The following is a 12,198-nucleotide window of genomic DNA, read 5'->3' on the forward strand; positions in this document are numbered from 1 at the left end:
ACAATTGAGCATGTATTCCTGGATTGTTGGGATGCTATTTTTCTTTGGGATGTGCTCCAGCGCACAATCAAAAAAGAATTCTCCCTCTATGCGTATGACATTCGCTACATGCCAATAGAAAGTGATGACGGCCCCCCATTCGATATGGTAATGCTCATGGCTCTGCATAGCATTTGGAAATGCAGAATGGCAGTAAGGCACGCTGATCTCGACGCAAGAGCGGCTCGCCAGTATTTTAAAGAAAGCATAAGGGACTTTGTGGAAGAACAAAAGTTGCTAGAATGTATCCCAGAATGGTTGCCTCGGGTGGAATTATTACTGACGATGAGACAATTTTAGCGTGTACGCGTCCGCACAAGTTGAGCGGTCGTATTTAACGAATATTGTGATTGTGATTCTGTTTTGATATTCTCTGCGAATTTATATATTTCTGTGTGTGCCAAAGGCCGGCAATAAAGAAAAAAAGTGTGGTTGATCCCTCTTATATAGGAATCGGTATAGAACACGAAAGTGAAACGTGTCTTCACAGAAGTAGTGTAATGTTTATTGCACATTGATATATAATGTCTATTGGTGTTTTGTGGCTAAAGCGCCCTTAGGCGTTGATGCACCCACGCTGACGCCTGGTGGCACGTCTCCTCCATCACGACTACCAACGTCGATGACCATGAGCAACCGTCGTGCATATGGAAGCTGCACTACGCTGCACACGCTAGCACAACGCGAAAGACGAAGCACGTAACTGACACACTAATACAACGCGCAAGACAAAGCACGTAACTGAATCGTCACCGAGTCAAATCAGCGCGTACAGCGCGTCGTAATTGCAGCTTCCGCGATCAACTTCAGAAACATTTTCAGAGCTAATTGCGGAGGCCACGCTCCGCTGTGCTGAGTACGGTGAACGCCACCTATGTGGCGTTGGTAGTGCTTCTTGATGCCAGCGTCCCTTCGAATGCTGGCATCGAGGCGTCGTAGTGCTGAGACCACCGAAGCGTTCACTGTCGGTGCGCGTTAGTGTCATAATGCAGTACTTCTCTTTTATTGCGATAGCAATTATATGGACACTCAAAAGCAGATTTCTGCCGTCGGCGTCGCCGTCGCCGTCGCCGTCGCCGTGAGGTTCCGTATGACGTCAATGGAGATGAAATCGGCGCCGCGCGCCGAACGCTGTATGTGCGAGTGAAAGAGTTCGAGGGGCACGCGCTTTTACGGGGAATGAACGCACGGCGGAGAACAAACGCGCGTTCTGCGCCGTGCTCCCTTAAGGGCTGCAGAAGTAAGCGTCTCTTTCCTCCTTTACAATCACCATATATGTAGAGCAAACGCGCCTTCTACCGACGCGCGCGAAGCCGTGGGGGAGGGGGGGGGGGAGGGGGAGGGAAGGGAGGCGACGTTTAGCTGCGGTACCAAGTGCCTATATATTTATATCAGAGGCTCCGGCAACAGTCACCAACGCCGCACGCATTTTGACCGAACGCGGACAAAACGCCGACGGCGTCGACAACAGTTCTGCGTGTTGCCGGTGCTGCTGCATGTCCAAGTTTATACAGCTGATAAAGCTCATATCATTACTCCATATAGCTCTCTACAAATTTGCTATCGCAATTGATGCTACCCCTTTCAGGTGAAACTGCGACAACTTTTTCTGCTCGTAGGCGGCGGCTCCGCCCCGAGCAAGAGCGCGGGTACACGGAGGAGTGTTAGATATATAAGGCGCGTCTGTGTAGCTCTCTGCGAATGCGTTTGTGGCGCAATGGGTTAAACGCTCGGCGATCTATCGTCGCGGACCGAGAGGTCGTGGGTTCGATTTCCAAATTTTGCATGTTTGTGGAACTTTTTCTTCTGGTTTCTTTCTTTGTATTATGTTCTATGACGTATTTCCGTGACGGAAATACGTCAGTGAAGTCTTGGTGGACCCCGGCATAAAACACTTTCGTGTTAAAAAAAGCTTCGTGGCGTAGTGGTTAGCGCCGCGCGTTCGGAAGCGAGGGGTCCCTGGTTCAATTCCGCGCTACGGACACAAGTTTCGGAAATTTTTTTTTTCATAAAAGTAGACGTGGCTATCTACTACGACGACGACTACTACTACTACATACTACAGAGGAGGGACAGACCCACACCCTAAGGAGCTTCGCCCCTAAAAATCTAGAAGTGAACGATGATATAGCCCATGAATCCAACGTTCAAGGTCGCGTGATCGGCCAGGCCGACTCCTAACGCTCTTCCCCCGCAGTCACTTGCACGCTGCTGCGAGCAAACTTGAGGGCAGGCTGAAGAGGCATTAGAGTGTGTAGTGTTTCTGTGCGCGTCTATATTTTATTGCGATAGCAATTATATGGACACTCAAAAGCAGATTTCTGCCGTCGGCGTCGCCGTCGCCGTCGCCGTCACCGTCGCTGTCGCCGTCGCCGTCGCCGTCGCCGTGAGGTTCCGTATGACGTCATTTGGAGATGAAATCGTCGCCGCGCGCCGAACGCTGTATGTGCGAGTGAAAGGGCGCGAGGGGCGCGTCTTTCACGGGAGTGAACGCGCGGCGGAGAACAAACGCGCGTTCTGCGCCGTGCTAGCTTAAGGGCTGCAGAAGTAGGCGTCTCTTTTCTCCTTTACAATCACCATATATGTAGAGCAAACGCGCCTTCTTCAGACGCGCGAGAGGCCGTGGGGGAGGGGGAGGGAAGGGAGGCGACGTTTAGCTGCGGCACCAAGTGCCTATTTATATCAGAGGCTCCAGCAACAGTCACCAACGCCGCACGCATTTTGAGCTAACGCGGGCAAAACGCCGATGGCGTCGACAACAGTTCTGCGTGTTGTTGCTACCAAAGCCGCTCACCTTACTTCGTTTGACATTGCTGTGTTGCTATCGCATTCATTGCTTCGCCCTTAGGGCGAAACTGTGACCTTTTTTTTCTTTTCCTGTATGAATGATTTTCTGTGGTCGGCGCGAGCGCTGCTAGAAACGCGGCAGGCGTCGTGTTGCGCGACCGCAATACAACGCGGCAGGCGTCGCCGTAAAGACAAATTTCGCGTTCGGCGTCCACCGTGCAGTACTAAGCCGCTTTTGGGTTCGTATTTGATTGTCTGGCCCCATACCGGAAACTTATATTTAACTCATGCGGTGCAGCAGCTGCCGTTGATGGTCGGATGCTATCTACGCGGATTCGCCGTTTCAGGAGGTTAGGAAGAACATGGCGGCCGATGGAGGTAGATGTCGCTATATACTTAAAAAAGAGCAGAAAATCCAGGGACTTTACTTCGACCAAGGCGCAGTGTGCCCTGTGCACCAGAGCGCCGGAAAGCAAGCCTGCTTCGATAGTACAATTAGGAGAGCATGGAAACCAGCTGCGTTGACGGAGTGTGCTGCAAGGCGGAAGCGGTAAAACACAGAATAAAGTCACAACGAGAAGGAACAAAATAAAATTGCCGAAATAAAGAAAATTACGCAGAATCTTCCCAGGGAGTTATCCGAATGATGCTTAAGCATTTCGTAGTAGCGACGTGGTGTTGAGTGCTGACACTCAACACTGCTGATAATCCTATCACTGCTCAGCGGCTGCGGTCGTCTTGGCGCAATTACGGTAAATGCGACAGCGCTGCGGCGACAGGAACTGCTGCGGAAGGCGGCACAACGTGAACTGATGAGGCAAGCAAACTATTGGAGTTCGGCGCCAGGTGCGCAGATGACGTTCCGATCCCAAGCCACGGCTGCTCCACAGTTCTGGTACAGTGCCTAGAATAAGTATATTCTAGGCACTGTAGTTCTGGCTTCCTAAAGGTTTGCCTAGTACGTGCGCCATTGCACACGTCACGTAGTCACCGAGACGCGCTTGTGACCCTGCTCGCGCATTCGTCGTCGTCGTCTTCTTCCACAGATGGCCAACTTGAAAGCGATCGTCTTACGCGAAGAACGGATGGACGGACGCTTTCTTCGGAAAGTTTTCTCGTGGGGTAGCCATAGAAATGCTTGCGCATTTAAAGCAACATTGCCGAAATATTTTGGCGTCGGTACCAGCCGGTGTCAGGCGGCTTCGGCCGGCGTAGTGGTCAATGCGACGCTGGGGCGACGCTCGCTCGACTCCGAAGCCTGCTCATGCCAGATCACAGCGCTTACGCCCGAAGTGGCTTTCAAAACATGAAAGCCGGCAAAACTCGATCCCAGCGCAGACGCCGAAAATTCTTCACAAACTCGTTCCTTGTCGTTGGGCCTTAAGGAGTAGAATACGTGTCCTAGATAGTTTGCACATACGTCATAGCGGACGCCATCTTTAGGTTCCAGCAGGTCCAGAAGTGGCGTAATCAAGAAACCTGACAGCAGGACAGGCGCGTCTTGCGTCAAATGTCAAAGCGATAACAGTGACAAACTTGGAAAAAACAGTCGCCGTCAAAAAGTAAAGCAGTGTGCGCGTGATAATACGGTGCACTGACGTCATCGTAGCCGCCATCTTTAGGTACAAGAACGGTGGGAGCTGCCTCCGTGACGTCACATGAAAACACGGTCCCCCTCGGCGACAGCTCGCTGGAGTTATGACCTGCTGATTCAGACGACATACAAGCAGCGACGCGCACCACCAGATTTTGTTATAATGGACGAAAGATTATCAGTAAAATCTCCATGTACATTTAAAGGATATTTCTGCTACCCTAAAGGTAGATTTCAGTTCAATGCATGGATATTTTTAAGGGGAATTCCGACTACATTGTCATGTTTATTTGTTCGTCTTAACCCGCTTTGATGTAACAAAGTTTGACCTTACTTCTATACGAGAAATCAGCTGTAGGGTCGTTATTCTTAGCTGTCGTCATCGTTGTAGTCGTTGATGATGGTGTTTTATTTATTTTTATTAGAGAGGATTTGACGAAAGGCATAGTCATTAAAAATAAAAGCACGAGCCCTTCCACTCTCGAGTAAATAGGGATAAGCGAAGCTTGTGGCAAGATGACGCTGTCGCAGGCGTTCCGCTTCGTTTGCTATAAACTCAGGGTCGGCGGCTTTTCGCTGACGTTTGGCGTAAACATCGCGCTCCCGCAACTCGGGGTCTGCGGCTCCTCGCTGACGTATCGCCCGGGCTTCGGATGCCATCGCGCTAGAATGGGCATGACGACGATGACCCCTTTCCAGAGCGAGTTCGCAGCACCATTGCTCAAACGCAGCCTGCTCCTCGGCGGAACGCAAGACGCGGGGCCTTCCCATCCGCGCGCCGAAACTGATATGAGTCGAGCGAAGCCCGGCGGAGCGCGTGAAAACTCCCTTTCCTTTCCTTTCCCTCCCCGCAACACACCAAACAACCCTGATCGGTCGCGCGCGTCACGTGATCGGCGCCGGCGCAAATTTCTTTGCACCTGCTCTACTCTGGGAGCAGCCGTGTTTTAGCGTGACACCAGCAGCATCCGCCGACACTTGTGAGGCAATGCAAGTTTCACTTGAAAAAGGTAAACAGCTTCCAACTATGCATTGTGCAATAACTGTAGCACTGCCTCTGCAAACTTATTTTCCATCTCCGAATGGTGGTACTTTTCGAGTAGGTCTGGTGGTAGTTGTTGGCGTTGTCATTGTTGCTGTAGTTGTTTCAGTTGTTGTTGTTTTGTCATTGTTGTCATTGTTGTTGTAGGTGTTGTTTTGTTGTAAGTGTTTTTCTTGTCGCCGTCGTCATTGTGGTTGTTGTCGGTTGCAGCTGTTGTCATTATTGTAGTTGCAATCGTTGTAGTACTTGTTGCCGTTGTAGCTGTTGTAGTTGTAGCTGTATTTGTTCTTGTCGTCGTCGTCCTCATTGTCGCGCACCCATGCCTGCTGTGCATGCCCGTAATAAGCTCTTATTATGGCCATGGACGAAGACCATAAGATAGAAAGTACAAGCTTAGTGAAGCCCCGTATACGAGCCAGCCCAAACATTACGAATGGTTAATTATGGGCAATAAGTTTACCAGGCCATTTAGGCAACTCCTTCACGAAGGAGGCCTGCACGCATTTGGTTAACCATGAAATGCTGTAGCACAAACTGTGTGGTCAAAGAAAAAAAAAAGTGAGAGACAGACTCTACAACTTGTGCCATTTCACACCATCCTCCATTGAAGACGCGAGTCGCAGCATGATTAAGCGGTTACTTTCATTTCTTGCATTCTAAAGCAAATATAAACTATATGACAGTTAGTTCACAAAATATTGTTCTATCACTGTTCCATCTATTTGAAGCTCACAAGCACATCATTCCATGCATTCTCTATCACGAGTAAGATAAGTGGGTTATCAAATAAAAACAATTGCAATAACTCCCCCAGCTTGGTTACCCGTACCTGTTCTGTGCATTCAGAGGTGTTGCCTTCAAGTATGTCGCCTACCATCGTGGTCAAGATGATGCCGTGCACAGTGCAGGTGATCCATGGCGCAGCTTGATTGCGCAGCCTCCTCGTAAGGAATACCACACCCATAAATACCTGTGAAGAAAAAACATGTGTTTTCCTTATGAAAAGTAAATTGGGCGAAATTGTACTGGTACATGTTTTGTGGGTAGTGCTATAACTGACACGAAAGACATTTGTATTTCATATTATTAATTAATTAATTATTTATTTATTTATTTATTTATTTATTTATTTATTTATTTATTTATTTATTTATTTATTGTAAAGCTTTCAGCAGCTTAATTTTCTGCACAATGATGCTTACTTCAAGTATATTAGACGTCAGAAGACGTTACACTTTACGTTGGTCGCCTTTCTAGCATAAATATATTATTCCAAGATGATAACATAGTGGTCTCAATACTGATGTGGTGTTACCGACAAAAGCGGACTCATTCTATGAACGAGTGCGTGAATATCACGCTGTGCAGACCGAATGTGCAAGGTAGAAAATTTAACAAGATAACTTACAGTCTCCGCGCAGAACGCGCAAGTGACGAACAAGTCGAAACAGAGCATGGGGCTCCACGTTGCCCACAAGCTGCCGATGTGGATGAGGTGGCATACTAGCATAACGAGCACAGCGCAAGCACCAACGCACGTCACCTGCAATACAACAGTATACAGTGTTTTGCAATTTGCAGGCGCAAGTTAGAATCAGCTAGCGCAAGACAGTGGCAACTGGAGATCGCAGGGAGAGGCCTTCGTCCTGCAGTGGACATAAATATAGGCTGATGATGGCGATGATGATGATAGTGTTTTGCCATTGCGTGATACGTGATACGTAACAGCTATACGGGATACTTTACACCCACTGCGCATGAGCTCCTTATGCCACTGACTACAGCAGCCGGTTTACGCGACTGCGTTAAAGCACGATAACGCAAAGACCAGTCCAGACTCCCAACCTAGACCAGACCAGAGGAAGTTAAGTATTCGTGCCGAATTCGGTAGCGCTCTTCGTCGCTGCCCCCTACCACTGGCTAACACCTTTTGACAGTAATGCCAATCATTTTGCTTGTATTGAAGATAAAAAGGCTACCAAATTTGAGCACATTGCGTTTTCTCTCATTTTTTTTTGAGTACGACGAAATGATACGCGAACTTGTCGGCCAACCAAACAGAGAATCGTGAGTCGGCTGCCAAGGATATCCGACACATGCCGCTAGTGTAGGCGCGGAATATGTGTTTTTAGATTTGAAATACTGAATAATCTAATCAAGTTGCAAAAATCTCAAACACATAGCCTTAACAGGGAATAAACATCACATGCTCAATTTGTGTCTAAGAGTACCTTGAACGACCCCTCACAGGGCCCCACTGCAAGTTTTTAGTTACACACTCGAAGTGCTAAAACACCGTCTAAGGATCATTCTAGCGAAAGAAAATTTTCAAATCGGAATATTGCTGCAAGAAATTTGATGCCCTGTTACCGTACCGCTGCGAGGAGAGCACGACTGCCAACACTAGGTTGCCTCGATGTTCTCCTCGACAGCGGCGGGCGAGGAGGACATCGAGATACCCTAGCCAACACTATCTCCATCTGCCTCTAGTAGCATTATTGGTAGCATCTGCGAGCGACGTTGCTTTCCTGCCTTCTCCAATAACGGAGTCGAGGGACCGCGTCGAGCTCGAGTCCCGCCTCCTTTTTTTTTATCAGCGAAGCTGTTCTAACTCGAGCCTTTGCCGTTTGTCCGTACGGCGGTGTCACGTAAATCACGTGACCAAGAGAGGATGAGAGCCGCGCCCGAGGAGGGCAGGTAACGTGAGCAACAGAGGAGGAGACGCGCGCTGGGAGAGGAGGCGACCGATGAGAGGGCGCGCGCAGGGGGGAGGAGGCGACCGATGAGAAGCCGAGCTGGGCGCGAGGAGGAGAGGCGATTGGTATAAAGAAGGCGCTTCTGTGCGGCGCGCCCTTTCGGATAACCAACGCGCATTGCAGCTGGGCTGCGACGCGACTATGGGAAGACCACGAGTAGTGTGCGTACTCCCGAGGCCGAAGCTGCCTGAGCATGTAGCACTATTAGTTATTCTTATCCTATACAAGAAGCTTTTAGTATAGGCAGTGCCTAGCCGAAGCCTATGCACTGTTGTTTCAACCGATCGGTTAGTTTTAAATAGAATATTGAATTCTATTCCAGCATCAATATTATGTAATTGGGAGTTCTGCGCATCATTAATGAACCAAGTTTCTTTGGACAATTTATAACATAGTTTACCGCATGTGGAGAGGCTGAAGAAGACATAGAACACCTTCTTCTACACTGTAAAACATTATGTTCCCCGTAAGAAACTTTAAAAAAAAACTGCATGGCTTGGATAGACGACCACTATCCATAGGAAAAATTTTGGATCCATGGCCGACAGAAAAACTGCAAAACATCGCTTCGCACGACTTAGTACAATTTTTGGAGGACTCAAAAATATTACAAAATTACTAAGTCAGGTATCAGTTATTGCTGGCATTGTTATTATTAACAGGTACTCTTGATTACATGTTTATTGTATCTTCGTGTTCATGTAGCATTTGTGTCTGCGTAAAAGACTGTTGTATTTAGAGCGCCGCATTCAAGAGGGATATAATTTGCAAGTGCCCAACCTCTTCTGTGTGAACATCTTGGTTTTGTGAACATTTATGCTTTGTGAACTCATGTGTTGCGTGTGAACACTTTGGTTTTGTATTTATGTTATGTGAACTCTTCTGTTGCACGAACATTTATTTATATTGCAGTTAAGACTTAGTACGTGAATGTTGGTACATGTGGTTATTAGTCCAGTTTTGTAATATTTGACAACTTTCAGAGGACAATTATCATGTAAGAGAAGAGGAGTAGCCGGCGCCACATATAGGCACCAACCTCTCCTTAAATACATTTTAAAAAAAAGTGGGGGGGCTGCCCACCGCGAGCGTAAGCGAGAGTTGCTCGTGAAAGGGCTCGTCGCTTGCTCTCATTACTGGCGCGCAAAAAAGTTGTGGCGCAACTTGCACGCGAAAAAAGGACACCAAAAAACAGAAAGAAATCTCACTCGAAAACAAAACAAAAACGCTGCGAGAACCGCAAATATGTAGCAGCACCAATGAGGCAACCCACAGAGCTGCTGCCAACGCCGTCCGCGTTTCCCCGCGTTCGCGACAAACGCGGGCGGTGTCCGTGACTGCAGCCGATGCCTCTTCCGGTGGCTCAGCAGGTTTCGACCAGTGAATTGGACACTCGTCGAGTAGAGTTGGAAGTGGCTGCCTTTTCTTGCCTGGCAACATTTCAATTAGTTCGTGTTGTAGATCTGTGTTTACTTCTGTTTACGCAATTGCATCACGTGCAACACATGCACATGTAACACTCACTAGGCTGCGCAAAGCTCAAGACACAACGAAGCTGGCCGATTGATATCGAGCGGCTAGCCTCCAACGCGTTCGGCGTCGCCAAGCAGCAGCGTTCTTGGCACTGTGCCAACCTTGGTTAGCCTGCCTGCTTTTGTGGCATTCTAGGAGCGCTGTGACTCGTAGGCGCCGACGCGTCCTGCACTAGTCACGCGAAATGTCGCGAAAGGGAAAGTACCTCCGAAAATGATCGCTTCAATATACCTTCCGACATGCGTAGTTAAGTTAAACCAAGACCCAGCAGCAACCAAGGTAATACCTAGCAGTAGCAGCCAGTAAGTAAACGCTGCGCGTAAGCTTTGCGCGACTGAGTGCAAACTTGCCCGTTTTTCTAGGAGCGAAGCTCCTTAGGCTTTCACGATGTCCGTTGTCGCCGTCGTCGTCGTAGCTCCCCATCGCGCACGCAGCGCACATACCGGCCGCGCACAGGCCGCGCACATTCAGCACCGCGAGCGGCCGCACGCGCGAGCGCGGCTGTATCTTGAGTGTCTGTATCTACGGCGGCGGCAGAGTCTGCCTTCCATGTGTTTTCGCGGCTAATATTGCGTTTATGCGAGCGACGGCGCGAAGCTCAATTCGCTCACTGCTGCTGCTGCGCTGACTCACACCAGCGTTTTGAGAGCGCGTTTCCGCGGTCATCGTGTGAGATTCGTTCGTATTTGCTTTTGCGCGCGTGACACTATGCTTGTCATTTTAGTTAGTGTGCCTATGTTTATAAGTTTATAGGGCCGATAAAACTACTATCTTTACTTTGTATAGCTGTCTACTAAAATTCTACCGCAATCGATGCCGCTTTTCGGGCGAAACTGCGACTTTTTTTACGTACAGTGAAACTTACCTTGACCGAACTTCAAGGGACCCCAGGAAAACGTTCCTTAAAGTGAAAGTTCGCTGAACTGAAATAGCTATGTTGCAACTTGTTATCAGGAGCTAAAGAAAACATGAGTTCTTGAAAGGAAATTTGAAACCTTTATTTGCAATGCTGCTTATTTGAATGTTAATTTCTGCTTATTTAGCATGTTTTAAAGAATTCAGTAATCTTTTGCTGCACTTGTGCACTTAGGAATGCACTGGTCATGAATTGAGTCACTCTGTCCAAGCTCTCAAACACCGTCTCTGGCAGACCACTCTGCTGGGCAGCCAAGGACTTCACTTTTTAGGGGCGAAGCTCCTTAGGGTGTAGGTCGTTCCCTCCTCTGTAGTAGTAGTAGTAGTAGTAGTAGTAGTAGTAGTAGTAGTAGTATGTAGCCACCTGTAGTTTTATGAAGTGTTCACTAGATGGCGTTCCGGTTCCGCTTCCGCTTCCACTTCCGGTTCCGGTTCCACTTCCAGTTCCACTTCCGGTTCCGGTTCCACTTTGCGCATTCGGTGCGAACGCGGGCAAAACGCCGACGGCGTCGACAACAGTTCTGCGCGTTGCTGGTGCTGCTGCATGTGCAAGCTTATACAGCTGATTAAACTACCTTGAGTCGACCCCATGGCTGCTTCGCATACTACTCAGGGTTCCCCTACGGGAAGATGGTGTAATTTTCTCTGTCGTTCCCGACGCGCGCTCTCTTTATCTCTCGTCCGTAGCTGTGGTTTACCCGAATGATCCCCCGGTGCTTCGTCCACTCATCATCATTCACTTCGTGGATATGCTGTGATTTTTTTTCCAAGTTGATCCGTGCTTCTTTAGCTGAACTTATTGGTGCTTCCTCTACAAGGGTTACTTCTTCCTCTTCCTCTTCTTCTTCTTGAGGTACGACGCTCGCTCCAATCTCTTCTGTAGACAGAGTGGCGCATGTCTCAACGCGAGAGTCCTCAAAAGGCAAAGCGCTGTCTGTACCCAGTCTTTCAGACAATTCCTTCCAGCCACCGGGTTCAGTGCTGTCATCAGTGTCATGCTCCTCGTCTTGGAGATTACCGTCTAGAGGTAAGTTTGCAGTGACTAGGCCTGCTTTCTGCCAGTAGTTCGCTATCGTCGTTTTACTCACACTTCACGAAGCCCCTGTGAGCACTTCTGCTGCCTGTGGCACGTTAACGCACGTAGCCAGCCAATCCAGTTCAAAGCTGAAGGGGTCCGACTGTTCGTCACGTGGTATCAAGCACCGTTATCAGCGTAAAATAATGGCCTCCTCGATGGGCGCCGGTGGCTTGCCGCTGGCGTGCCGCTGGCGGAACGTATCGCGAAGGCCACACTAAAGCTATGCCACAGAAAGTGCGGTTGTACTTATGATCAATATTACCTGGGAGGCGTTGGATGGTGTCACACAATATGTTCGTAGAACTGAAATGCACTCTGCGCTATATTTCGTTAAACTGAAATGCGTTAGCATTGGGTCCAGTGGCAATTCGGCGGGGGATTTAAAAAAATTTTCGTACAACTGAATAGTGTGTTTAACTGACGTTCGTTCAATCCTACAAACGTGGATGCTAGG

The 12,198-nt window shown here is 48.7% G+C and overlaps 1 protein-coding gene across 1 annotated transcript in view; it reads right to left on the minus strand.

Annotated features, from left to right (window-relative positions):
• Positions 1 to 5,647: 5,647 nt before the first annotated feature.
• Positions 5,648 to 12,198, minus strand: part of LOC125947678 (uncharacterized) — a 30,831-nt gene continuing 24,280 nt past the window's right edge. The window contains exons 3-5 of the mRNA XM_049672895.1: positions 6,871 to 7,005; positions 6,292 to 6,432; positions 5,648 to 5,785 (exon numbers count right to left, since the gene is read on the minus strand). Of these exons, the coding sequence (XP_049528852.1) occupies positions 5,648 to 5,785; positions 6,292 to 6,432; positions 6,871 to 7,005 (414 nt within the window). The remainder of the gene's footprint in view (positions 5,786 to 6,291; positions 6,433 to 6,870; positions 7,006 to 12,198) is intronic.

The sequence above is a fragment of the Dermacentor silvarum genome, chromosome 8 (genome assembly GCF_013339745.2).
Source record: "Dermacentor silvarum isolate Dsil-2018 chromosome 8, BIME_Dsil_1.4, whole genome shotgun sequence".
NCBI classification, from domain to species: domain Eukaryota; kingdom Metazoa; phylum Arthropoda; class Arachnida; order Ixodida; family Ixodidae; genus Dermacentor; species Dermacentor silvarum.